This window comes from Salvelinus namaycush, chromosome 3 (assembly GCF_016432855.1).
Source record: "Salvelinus namaycush isolate Seneca chromosome 3, SaNama_1.0, whole genome shotgun sequence".
Taxonomy (NCBI): Eukaryota; Metazoa; Chordata; class Actinopteri; order Salmoniformes; family Salmonidae; genus Salvelinus; species Salvelinus namaycush.
The window spans coordinates 96,029,970-96,043,484 of record NC_052309.1 but is presented as its reverse complement, the minus strand read 5'-3'; the positions used below and the strand labels follow the sequence as shown (position 1 = coordinate 96,043,484).

The window sequence follows — 13,515 nt, the reverse complement described above, 5'->3', positions numbered from 1 at the left end:
CATATTTAGAGCTGAAATCAGTGGTTATACATTGTGCTAACGTAGCATCTTTTTCCCAGAATGTGCGGATATTTTATGACACTCCAACTTTCTGACCAAATAACTCTTCATAAACGTTACTAGAAAATACAGTTGTATAGGAAATGATAGATACACTAGTTCTTAATGCAATCGCAGTGTTAGAATTCTAAAAATAACTTCATTACGACATCCAGCTTAGGTATAGCGAGAGAGTACCCAAAATTTGGGCGCAAACGACTAGTACAACATGTTCGACAGATATATGAAATAGCATCATAAAATGGGTCCTACTTTTGATGATCTTTCATCAGAATGTTGTACAAGGGGTCCTTTGTCGGGAACAATCGTTGTTTGGATTTAGAATGTCCTCTTCTCCAGTCAATTAGCACGGAAAGCTAGCAAAGTGGCGCTAAGCTCTCCTTCCTGAACAAAGGCACACAACGCAACACGCCTAACGTCCCGAATAAATTTCAATAATCTAATAAAACTATATTGAAAAAACATACTTTACGATGATATTGTCACATGTATCAAATAAAATCAAAGCCGGAAATATTAGTCGTCCATAACGACAGCTTATCAGAAGGCAAATCCAGGTCCCTTCGCGCTCTCCAGAAAACAGGAAACTGGTGACACGTCATGCCGAGAGCTATTATTCGACCCCAGATCAAGTTACACACTCCATTTCTTCTCTCACTGCCTGTCGACATCTAGTGGAAGAAGTATGAAGTGCATCTATACTAATAAATATCAAGGACATTAATAGGCAGGCCCTGGAACAGTGCATCGATTTCAGATTTTCCACTTCCTGTCAGGAAGTTTGTTGCAAAAGGAGTTCTGTTTTACTCACAGATATAATTCAAACGGTTTTAGAAACTAGAGAGTGTTTTCTATCCAATAGTAATAATAATATGCATATTGTACGAGCAAGAATTGAGTACGAGGCCGTTTAAATTGGGCACGATTTTCCCCCAAAGTGAAAACAGTGCCCTCTGTCCTCAACAGGTTAATAACACACTCAGTGGTCAGTTTACTAGGTAACAGTGTTTCAGCTGCAGTCATTTAACAGTAAAGGATTACAATAAGACACTCAGTGGTCAGTTTACTAGGTAACAGTGTTTCTGCTGCAGTCATTTAACCTTTCATTGATACCCTTCCCGGATCCGGGAGCATCCTCATCAAAAAATCTGACTAGCATAGCCTAGCCTAACGCGACAGGGATATCATATAATATAATTTCATGAAATCACAAGTCCAATACAGCAAATGAAAGATAAACATCTTGTGAATCCAGCCATCATTTCCGATTTTTAAAATGTTTTACAGCGAAAACACAATATGTATTTATATTAGCTAACCACAATAGCCAAACACACAACGGCATGTTTTCACCATGTTTCCACCGCATAGGTAGCTTTCACAAAACCCAGAAATAGAGATAAAAGTAATCACTAACCTTGAACAACTTCATCAGATGACAGTCTTATAACATCATGTTATACAATACATTTATGTTTTGTTCGAAAATGTGCATATTTGAGGTATAAATCGTAGTTTTACATTGCAGCCACCATCACAAATAGCACCAAAGCAGCCAGAATAATTACAGAGAGCAACGTGAAATAAATAAATACTCATCATAAAACATTTATGAAAAATACATGGTGTACAGCAAATGAAAGATAAACATCTTGTGAATCCAGCCATCATTTCCGATTTTTAAAATGTTTTACAGCGAAAACACAATATATATTTCTATTAGCTCACCACAATAGCCAAACACACAACGCCATTTATTCACCGTAAAGATAGCTTTCACAAAACCGACAAATAGAGATAAAATTAATCACTAACCTTTGGACAACTTCATCAGATGACAGTCTTATAACATCATGTTATACAATACACTTATGTTTTGTTCGAAAATGTGCATATTTAGAGCTGCAAATCGTGGTTATACATTGTGAATACGTAGCAACAATTCACCAAAATCTCCGGAGATATTTTGGACAGTCACCTAATCTAATCAAAGAACTCATCATAAACTTGACATAAAAAGACTTGTATGGCAAATGAAAGATACACTGGTTCTTAATGCAGCCGCTGTTTTAGATTTTTTAAAATAACTTTACTACAACATACAAAATGCATTATTGTGAGACAGCGCTCACCTATTCTCACCGTGTTGGAGCCAACATTTACCACAAAAATACGAAATAACATCATAAATATTCTCCTACTTTTGCTGATCTTCCATCAGAATGTTGTGCAAGGACTCCTATTTCCAGAATAAATCGTTGTTTGGTTTTAGAATGTCCATTTCTTCTGTCGAATTGGGAACTTTGGCTAGCATTGTGGCGCGAACATGCCCATCAACTCTTAGCGCATGGAACGAAAAATTCCAAAGTTCCCAATAAACGTTGAATAAACTGGTCAAACTCGGGTGAAAAATCCTACTTTATGATGATTTTCTCATATGTATCAAATAAAATCAGAGCCGGAGCAATTCGCCGTGTATACCGAACACTTTTCAGAAGACAATGTGGAGCTCCCTCACGCGCCGTCGAAAACTGACAAAAGACCGGACCTGCCACTCCAAAAGCTCTTATTCGGCCTCACATCAAGCTAGACACCCCATTCAACCTTCTACTGCCTGTTGACATCTAGTGGACGGCGTATGAAGTGCATACAGATCCATAAATAAAAGCCAGTTGAATAGGCAGGCCCTGACACAGAGCCTCGTTTTCAGATTTTTCACTTCCTGTATGGAAGTTTGCTGCCAATTGAGTTCTGTTTTACTCACAGATATAATTCAAACAGTTTTAGAAACTTCAGAGTGTTTTCTATCCAATAGTAATAATAATATGCATATTGTATGATCTAGAACAGAGTACGAGGCCGTTTAATTTGGGCACGATTTTTTCCAAAGTGAAAACAGCGCCCCCCTATTCACAAGAATTAACAGTAAATGATTACAATAAGACACTCAGTGGTCAGGTTACTAAGTAACAGTGTTTCAGCTGCAGTCATTTAACAGTAAAGATTACAATAAGACACTCAGTGGTCAGTTTACTAAGTAACAGTGTTTCAGCTGCAGTCATTAACTGTGGTGCTTCGTCACTGCAAAATCATTGCCCAAAAATATTTATGTAGAGGCACACTTTGAAAATACTCGAACAGTCCACATTTACTTTTTGTGTTCTGAATACAAAAATCGGCCAACCCCATAGTAGAATAGTTGATCTGTTTACCTAGTCGGTGTCACGGCTGTCATAAGAAGAGGAACAAGGTGCAGCGTGGTGAGCGTACATACTATTAATAGTAGATGTCGCCAACAAAACAATAAACAATACCAAAACAAACCGTGAAGCTTAAGGCAATGTGTGACAGTACCCCCAAAGGTGCGGACTCCGGCCGCAAAACCTGAACCTATAGGGGATGGTCTGGGTGGGCATCCATCCGCGGTGGCGGCTCAGGTGCGGGACGCAGAACCCGCTACACCTCTGGCTCACCCCGCTTTGGTGACGCCTCTGGTGTGGGGGACCTCGCCGCCGCCCCCGGACTGGGCACCCTCGTTGTGGGCCCCGGACTGGGCACCCTCGTTGCTGCAGGCCCCGGAATGGGCACCCTCGTTGCTGCGGGCCCCGGACTGGCGACCCTCGTTGTGGGCCCCGGACTGGAGGCCGTCGCTGGAGGCTCCGGACTGGAGGCCTTCGTTGGAGGCTTCGTGCCATGTCTCACCTCTGGAGGCTTCTTGCCATGGATCATCACTGGAGGCTTCGTGACATGGATCATCACTGGAGGCTTTGTGCCATGGATCATCCCTGGAGGCTTCGTGCCATGGATCATCATTGGAGGTTTCTTGCCATGGATCATCACTGGAGTGGAGAGACACACAGGAGGCCTGGCTCTGGGAGCAGGCACAGGACTCACCAGGCTGGGGAGACATACAGGAGGATTAGTTCTTGGCCGAGGCACAGGACTCACCAGGCTGGGGAGACATACAGGAGGCCTTGTCCTTGGCCGAGGCACCGGATACACTGGGCCGTGGAGGCGCACTGGAGGTCTCGAGCTAAGAGCCTGCACAACCCGTCCTGGCTGGATGGTGACTTTGGCCCGGCACGTGCGGGGCGCAGGCACAGGACACACTGGGCTGTGCAGACGCACTGGAGACACAGTGCGCAGAGCCGGCGCAGGATATCCTGTCCCGAGGAGACGCCCTGGAGGTCTGGAGAGCAGGGCTGGCACAATCCGTCCTGGCTGGATGCTCACCCTAGCCCGGGCTTCCTTGCAAGCCATGTTCCCTCATAACGTTGCCGCTCCGCTTTAGCTGCTGCCTTCGCCTTCCTCTCTGCTTCTACCTTCTCCCAGGGCAGGCGATCCTTCCCGGCCAGGATCTCCTCCCACGTCCAGAATCCCTTGCCATTTAAAATGTCCTCCCATGTCCAGTCCTCCTTCTTACCACGCTGCTTGGTCCTTTGGTGGTGGGAAGTTCTGTCACGGCTGTCGTAAGAAGAGGAACAAGGTGCAGCGTGGTAAGCGTACATACTTTTAATAGTAGATGTTTCCAACAAAACAATAAACAATACCAAAACAAACCGTGAGGCTTAAGGCAATGTGCCATCAAACAAAGTTAACTTCCCACAAAGACAGGTGGGAAAAAAGGATACCTAAGTATGGTTCCCAATCAGAGACAACGATAGACAGCTGTCCCTGATTAAGAACCATACCTGGCCAAAACATAGAAATAGAAAATCATAGAAACACAATACAAAGAATGCCCACCCCAAATCACACTCTGACCAAACCAAATAGAGACATTAAAAGGCTCTCTACGGTCAGGGAGTGACAATCGGCTTGTTGTTGTGTGTTCTATGCAAGATAAATATTCCTCTGAAGGCGTATTCAAGTTACGAGTGCCATAGGGAGGGAAACATGCATTCTGACAAGCAGTCAATGCACAACAAAACAGCAGTTTTAATGGCCAATGTTAAAAAGAGGGTGATCCCAGCTTTCAATTCCTACTTTATTTATTTCTCAACTCCTAAAAACCTTTTAGCAAAGTCCTGGTTAAAAACGTTACCACCCTGCAATTCCCCATGAGTGTATAGCGGAGAGTGGGGCTAAATGTAAAATGGGTCAACTGTACGGTAACTTTGGGTAAAACGCCACCCTACCTCAATATTATTTTGGGGGGGGGGAGTGACTTCAACTGTGATGAGACATTACTTTTTTTAGATGAGCAAATGTTGTGTCAATTGGGGGGGGGGGGGGGGGGGGGGTTGTAACATGAAGGGGTTTCTGTGAGAAGTACAGATTTGTTTTTTGGGACGTAACAAGCATCAATAGATGCTAACTCGTTAAAATATTACATTGCGGATCTAGCTAATGATCTAACACAACAAAATGTGTGTCAATGTTCTAGGTGAATGGAATTAGGCGCAGTCAGGCGCAGGACACAGGTATGAGTAAAGCCACGATATTTACTCAAATTCAACAATAATACAACAAGGATGAACATAAAACATCCAGATCACGTACACGGAACCACTTGACAAAAACAATCACGCACAAAACAAAAGGGGAAGCCAGAGGGTTAAATAAGGAACACTGATTATGGAATGAAAACCAGGTGAGTATAATGAAGACAAAACAAAACTAAAATGAAACATGGATCGGTGGTGCCTAGAAAGCCGGTGACGTCGACCGCCGAACACCGGCCTCGGGGACAATCCGGAGGACGAGACGCAGGGCGATCCGGATGGAGACGGTGAAATTCCTGCATTAAGGACGAATCCAGGATGTCCTCCACCGGCACCCAGCATCTCCCTTCCGGACCGTACCCCTCCCACTCCACGAGGTACTGGAGGCCTCTCGCCCGACGCCTTGAGTCCATGATGGCTCGCACCGTATACGCCGGGACCCCCTCGATGTCCAGAGGGGGCGGAGGAACCTCCCGCACCTCAGACTGCTGGAGCGGAACAGCCACCACCAGCCTGAGGAGAGACACATGGAACGAGGGGTTAATACGGTAATCAGGTGGGAGTTGTAACTTATAACAAACCTCGTTCAGTCTCCTCAGGACTTTAAATGGCCCCACAAACCGCGGACCCAACTTCCGGCAGGGCAGGCGAAGGGGCAGGTTTCGGGTCGATAGCCAGACCCGGTCCCCCGGTGCATACACCGGGGCCTCACTGCGATGGCGGTCGGCACTCGTCTTCTGCCGCCTGATGGCCCGTTGTAGACACACATGGGCAGCGTCCCATGTTTCCTCCGAGTGCCGAAACCATTCATCCACCGCAGGAACCTCGATCTGGCTCTGATGCCACGGTGCCAGAAACGGCTGATAACCCAGCACAAACTGAACAGGTGATAGGTTAGTGCAGGAGTGGCGGAGGGAGTTTTGGGCCATCTCCGCCCAAGGAATGAGAACCGCCCACTCCCCCGACCCCCACCCCACTCCCCAGAAACCTACCCACATCCTGGTTAACTCTCTCCACCTGCCCGTTACTCTCGGGGTGAAAACCTGAGGTGAGGCTGACCGAGACCCCCAGGCATTCCATAAATGCCCTCCAGACTTTAGACGTGAATTGGTGACCCCGATCAGAAACTATATCCTCAGGCACCCCGTAGTGCCAGAATACGTGGGTGAACAGGGCCTCCGCAGTCTGTAGGGCCGTAGGGAGACCGGGCAAATTGAAGGAGATGGTAGGACTTTGAAAACCGATCCACAATGACCAGGATTGTGGTGTTACCCCGTGACGGGGGAAGATCCGTCACGAAATCCACCGATAGGTGTGACCACGGCTGTTGTGGAACGGGTAGGGGTTGTAATTTCCCTCTGGGCAGGTGTCTAGGTGCCTTGCACTGGGCGCACACCGAGCAGGAGGAAACATAAACCCTCACGTCCTTGGCTAACGTGGGCCACCAGTACTTCCCACTGAGACAGCGCACTGTCCGACCGATGTCCGGATGACCAGAGGAGGGTGACGTGTGGGCCCAACAGATCAAATGATCGCGGACATCAGACGGAACGTACAGATGCCCAACTGGACACTGTGCGGGAGTGGGCTCTGTACGTGACGCCCGCTCGATGTCCGCGTCCATCTCCCATACCACCGGTGCCACCAGGCAAGAAGCCGGAATTATGGGAGTGGGATCCGTGGACTGCTCCTCTGTGTCATACATCCGGGACAGCACGTCTTCCTTCACGTTCTGGGAACCTGGTCTGTATGATAGGGTGAAAACAAAGCGGGTGAAAAACATGGCCCACCTCGCCTGGCGAGGGTTTGGTCTCCTCGCCGCCCGGATGTACTCCAGATTGCGGTGGTCAGTCCAAATGAGGAAAGGGTGTCTAGCCCCCTCAAGCCAATGTCTCCACGCCTTCAGAGCCCCGACAACAGCCAACAGCTCCCGGTCCCCCACATCATAGTTTCGCTCCGCCGGGCTGAGCTTCTTCGAAAAGAAAGCACAGGGGCAGAGCTTTAGTGGCGTACCCGAGCGTTGAGACAGCACAGCTCCTATCCCAGCCTCGGACGCGTCCACCTCTACTATGAATGCCAAGGAGGGATCAGGATGAGCCAGCAGCCGAGGTAAACAGAGCCTTCAGGTGACTAAAAGCCCTGTCCGCCCCAGCTGACCACTGCAGTCGCACCGGTCCTTCCTTCAGCAAGGAGGTAATGGGGGCCGCTACCTGACCAAAGGCCCAGATAAACCTCCGGTAGTAGTTGGCAAACCCTAAGAACGGCCTGCTCCTCAGTCATAGTTGCTAATATTTGCATATTATTAGTATTGGATAGAAAACACTCTGAAGTTTCTAAAACGGTTTGAATTATGTCTGTGAGTATAACAGAACTCATATGGCAGGCAAAAACCTGAGAAGTTCCACTTCCTGTTTGGATTTGGTGGCAGATTTTCAACCAGATTTTTGTGTTCGGTCATGTTTCCAGTTGCCTTGCCATTATTAAAAGTAGTGGTTTGCGCTTTTAGTTTTGCGCGAATGCTGCCATCAATCCACGGTTTCCCATGGGCGATGAGGGGGCAGGCACGTGGCACGAGTCTTCTAAAAGTCCTGGTTCTGACTGTGCAGGAGAGTTTAAGATGAGGAAAGTGATCCGTTCATGGTGGTTGTGAGTAACTGTGAGGGAAATGGGAATCGTGGTCTAGCGCACCAGTCCTGTTCCTAGGGGACGGTTGTCTAGGGCAGAGACTGGGATAGGGGGTTGTAAAGGGACTAGAGGAACGCGTAATGATAAGGCCACTGACCGGCCTAGGAAATTGCCTGCAGCACCTGAGTCCACTAGGGCAGGACAGCCATCCTGCGGAAAGCCGTCAACAGGGCCTGGTCGCTCCAGCCAGGGTGCGCTGCCACTGTCCGGAAATCCAGAGCGTACTCCGATGCTGTCCTGGACCCCTGGTGTAGGCGGAGGAGAGCCTCACCTCCCTCTTGTGAGCCAGAGAATACAAGGGTTCAAACTGTAGAACCCAGTTCCTACATTTAAATATAAAAATTTACTTTATCAAACAAAACTAGGCTACATTTTATCTCTGGGACCCTCAGGATGACAAATCAGAGCCAGATTATTGAATGTAAGTACATTATTTACCTTCAGAGGTGAATGTATCAAACCAGTTGCTGTGATAAAAGTTTTTGTTGTTGTGCACTCTCCTCAAACAATGGTATTTTTTCACTGTAATAGCTACTGTAAATTGGACATTGCTGTTAGATGAACAAGAATGTAAGCTTTCATATTAGCGCACATTAGCTCAACCGTCCCCGTATAGCGACACCGATCCCGTAGAGGTTAAACTGTCTATTTCATTCTGTCATCAAAATTCCAAGTGGTCTAGGGAAAGTAATAACACTTCTATTCAGTTCTAACTACAAACTCTAATAGACAGTGATTTGATATGCCAGGCTCACAAACAAAGTGAGAGAGGACCCTGTCAAGATTGACTTCACTATCGATCTGAAGCATGAGGTAAGCTTATATCCGACCGCTTCATAGTTTTGAGTTCTGATGGTTCTAATGGAAATGTGTATAAAGAGTCATTTAAATCATTTGTTTTTAACATTTTGTAATAATTGCTACACTCATGACGGTGTTGGCAATTGATGTTATTCTTCAATAACACTAACTCCAAAGCAAATTAGGGGGAGAAAAATAGGTTTATTCAGAGAGGACAAATCAAGATGTTATGCTGGGAGTCAGATGTTCAGTCTCCCCTGTCCTCAGCTTTTCCCCACTGAACAAAGGAACCGGATGCCATTTATAACCCCCACTCTATCCTGGGGTTGACCAATCAGATGTCCTTGCAGAACGACTGGGCCAATGGCCAAATAACCAGTATTCTGCTCCCGACTCAATGTACAGACCAATGAAAACCTGGCACACGTCGATCTGAGTTCAGGAGTGACATTCCACAGATTCTAACAGATGTTGAACTGAAATTCACCTCCTATTTACAATTTGCTATTGACTATTAGTACTCTAGTTTTTAGTCCTCTCATGCTCTGCGTTGTGTATTTATCTTCAAATTATACTTATAATGGAATGGAGAAAACAGATGTTTTCATTTGATCGTAATTTGTGTCACTGACACTGCACTTTCTTCAACTTTGTTGACAGTGAGCCTATACGCTAATATCGCCTTAAGCATTGTACTGTAACGCTTGTCATCTGGGAAAGGAGAGGAGGACCAAGGTGCAGCGTGGTAAGTGTTCATATTATTTAATGAAATACGCAACACTAGACAAAACAACAAACACGACAAACGAACAGTCCTGAAAGGTGAAACAAAAACACTAAACATCCACCCACAAACACAGTGGGAAAACAGGCTACCTAAGTATGATTCTCAATCAGACAACGATCGACACCTGTCTCTGATTGAGAACCATACTAGGCCAAACACATAGAAATATAACACCCTAGACATACAACATAGAATGACAACATAGAATACCCACCCACATCACACCCTGACCAAACTAAAAATAGAAACATACAAAGCAATCTACGGTCAGGGCGTGACATGTACTTGCTAATCAAGTGAAGTATAATTTCAATATACCCTACTGTCACAAACTAATATCCTCCGACAACAGCCCAATAGAAGCAGCTTCCTCCTCATATCTCCCTCCTCTTACTGACTGTAACATTGTTGTCTGAGGGACACTCTGCCTTCTCTTTCTTTTCTGTTTTTGTTTCAGTCCGTCATTCAATGGAGAAATAGAATAGCACTTTATCCCTCTCTCTCTCTCTCTATCTCTCCCTCTCTCTCTCTCACTCACTCACTCACTCACTCACTCACTCACTCACTCACTCACTCACTCACTCACTCACTCACTCACTCACTCACTCACTCACTCACTCACTCACTCACTCACTCCCTCCCTCCCTCCTTCTGCCTCACTCACTCCCTCTTTCTCTCCCTCTCTCACTCACTCACTCACTCCCTCCTTCTGTCTCACTCACTCCCTCTCTCTCTCCCTCTCTCTCTCTCCCTCTCTCTCTCACCCCCTCTATCTCTCTCTCTCACTCCCTATCTCTTTCTCTCTCTCGCTCCCTCCCTCTCTCTCGCTCTCTGTCTGGACATGTTCCCTATCACATTAATCAGCCTCATGGATTTAGCCTCAGATATGAAAGACAGGGAAAGGTAACACTTTACAATAAGGTTACATTAACATTAGTCAATGCATTAGTTAACCTAAAAAAATCATTTTGTGAATGTATCTACTAAGCATTTATTAATTGTATGCATTTTTACTAAGCCATAAAAAATGCATTAATACATTGTTTATAAAGCTGATAATTCATTTGAGTTAATAGTTATATAACCTTAATGTCCCACATCTAAACCATTCATTAACGAATGGTATGTTAGTAAAGAGTTAACAATTAATATTAACAGTATGTTAAGGTTTTATCATGTATCAATCATTTTTAGTGATGCAGGTTCATGTTATTGAGAGATTATATTTATTCTAGTTTAAAAATAGATTGTGTGTGCTTTAAGTGTTATTTCTTAATGTTAATTAGCTAAGTGTCTTTGTGAGACTCATTGTGCTAAGTGTCTTTGTGAGACTCATTGTACAGTTGGTACAAATCGCACATATACCATTGACTTGTTAATGCGGCATGACCACTTGTCAAGCATTAGCACAAAAAAAAAAACTAAAACAATTCAGAGTATGTAATGTATCTTTAATTTCAAAAGCAGAATTAGCAACATCACACAGTTTCATCACAAGCTTAGCTAATGTTAGTTAACCTGAAATGTTAGCCTACCTAAACAGTAGCTAGCTAACAGCAGATAATGACTTAGTATAAAAGTCTGCATTGAGCTTCAAAGACTGTTTCTTCGATAGCTACATGTTTTCTGTTTGCTTTTCTTGTAAATTCCTCTGTCATTATTTTTAACTGTTAGATGTGGCTCGTTAGCTAATTATTAGATAGGTGGCTAGCTTTTTTTGTGAATACAGGTTTTATTTGTCATGTTGGTGAGCTGCAGTGAGTGGCAGATCTTGGTTTGATTATTGAAGTGTAGACTGTTCACCCCTGGAGGTGGAGGGGAAGTAGCTGTGGCATTTCCTAGCCTACATTCTTCTGGAACAGAGATATGCAAACTTCCACTCACAGGGCACGTCATACCAGAGCTTCGCACTTGCAGCGTTCATATGCAGACAGTCCTCTCCTTCTCCAGCGTTATTGGGCTCATCGGTGTCCCAGTTAGTGTAATCAAATCTGGACCCATCTGACCACATCCATGTGCCCTCCTTGATTGCATCAAAACCTCCAAGCCAGGTGCTATGTAGGTGGCCATTGGTATCATTTGTCAGTGCTTGCATAAACTGGTACTCTAAAAGGCTATGCACGGATGCTAGGTTTCCACCAAGTGCCAAACAGTTTTGCTCCGAATCTACGAATGATTGCTGAATGCTGACAAACTTGAAACAGTGTGATCCATATGTGTGCCAGTCTGAGGGACATGAACTTTCCTTTATCCCCTCCTGCACTGCTGCCACGTGAGCCTCGACAGGAGGAGTCTGTTCCACCTTAGTCTTCAGTAAGGGTTCTAAACCAAGGAGCTGGATCAGGTTTGCGTCGCCCAGTGCAATGGCAGCACTCAGAAGCAGAAGGACGGCCAACTTCTCCATGGTAATCTTTTCCTGTCAGAGAAGGAATCACAGGTGGTAGTCTGTAGGTTCTGTTCAGCTTGAGAAAGAGGAACCCTTTTATACATGTAGCCCACCAAGCCACAAGGACAATGTACAAAAAAACATGTTGATACTGATTCCACATCCTATTGGGAAATATATCCTAATCCTTCTGCCAAACATACACAGAGTGTACAAAACATTAAGAACACCTGGTGAATCCAGGTGAAAGCTATAATCCCTTATTAATGTCACTTGTTAAACCCACTTCAAACAATGTAGATGCTTAAAGAAGGTTTTTTAAACCTTGAGACAATTTAAACATGTATTGTGTATGTGTGCCATTCGGAAGGTGAATGGGCAAAACAAAATAATTAAGTGTCTTTGAACGGGGTATGATAGTACATGTAGGTGCCAGGCGCACCTTTTTGTGTCAAGAACTGCAACGCTGCTGGGTTTTCACGCTCAACAGTTTCTGGTGTCTACAAAACATTAAGATCATCTTCCTAATATTGAGTTCCAGCCACCCCCCCCTTCCCCTCTTCTTCTTCTTCATCTATAGAGAGAACATCTGACACAACTACCTAGACAACTTACACACACATCCCTATACCAGCCCACAAACTATAACCATGCTGGTGGTGTGATCCTATTTGAAACCACTCAAAAGCCAAGAACACACAAACACTTGCAACTACCTAAATTAAACAATCAGATACATGAACAGTGAAACACCTGAATGATTGAATTCATGTTTTATTTCAGTGTCAAATTGTCAGTTGGCGACCCATCCGTTACAGGATCAATTGACACTTTAAAAGAAAATGACAATGATTCTTACAAAGAGTCCTCTGGTGTGCTGTGCAGTGTGCACCGCATACAAAGAATCAACATGATTACAAGGTTGTCTAGGCAAAAACAACTACCTTTAAAGAGCAAAAACAAAAATAAATAAATACAGATGTATAAATACAGGTGAATGAAACTGAAAAAAACGATTTAAACACATTCGGGCCCCAAGAAATAATTAAAATGTGAAAGCTGTATAAGCCTATGCACAATCCATACGTACATGGACTTGATATACGCCTATAACTAAATATGTAATTCAATTCTAGGTTTATATAACATTTTCATCGTCGCTCAGCCACATAATGCCAAGGTGTACCTGGTGGGCCTTCTGGAATAGAAAGACACGTACATCATGCCAGGGTATACCTGGTGGGCCTTCTGGGATAGAAAGACACGTACATCATGCCAGGGTGTACCTGGTGGGCCTTCTGGGATAGAAAGACACCTACATAATGCCAGGGTATACCTGGTGGGCCTTCTGG

The 13,515-nt window shown here is 44.8% G+C and overlaps 1 protein-coding gene across 1 annotated transcript; it reads right to left on the bottom strand.

Annotated features, from left to right (window-relative positions):
- Positions 1–11,207: 11,207 nt before the first annotated feature.
- LOC120043752 (ladderlectin-like) lies at positions 11,208–12,247 on the bottom strand. Its single transcript, XM_038988315.1, has one exon. The coding sequence runs from the start codon at positions 12,179–12,181 to the stop codon at positions 11,621–11,623; it is 561 nt and encodes a 186-aa protein (XP_038844243.1). The 5' UTR covers positions 12,182–12,247; the 3' UTR covers positions 11,208–11,620.
- Between the last annotated feature and the right edge of the window lie 1,268 nt (positions 12,248–13,515).

Excerpts from the sequence above, each read along its gene's own strand:
- LOC120043752 (XM_038988315.1), bottom strand. The coding sequence starts at position 12,181 with ATGGAGAAGTTGGCCGTCCTTCTGCTTCTGAGTGCTGCCATTGCACTG.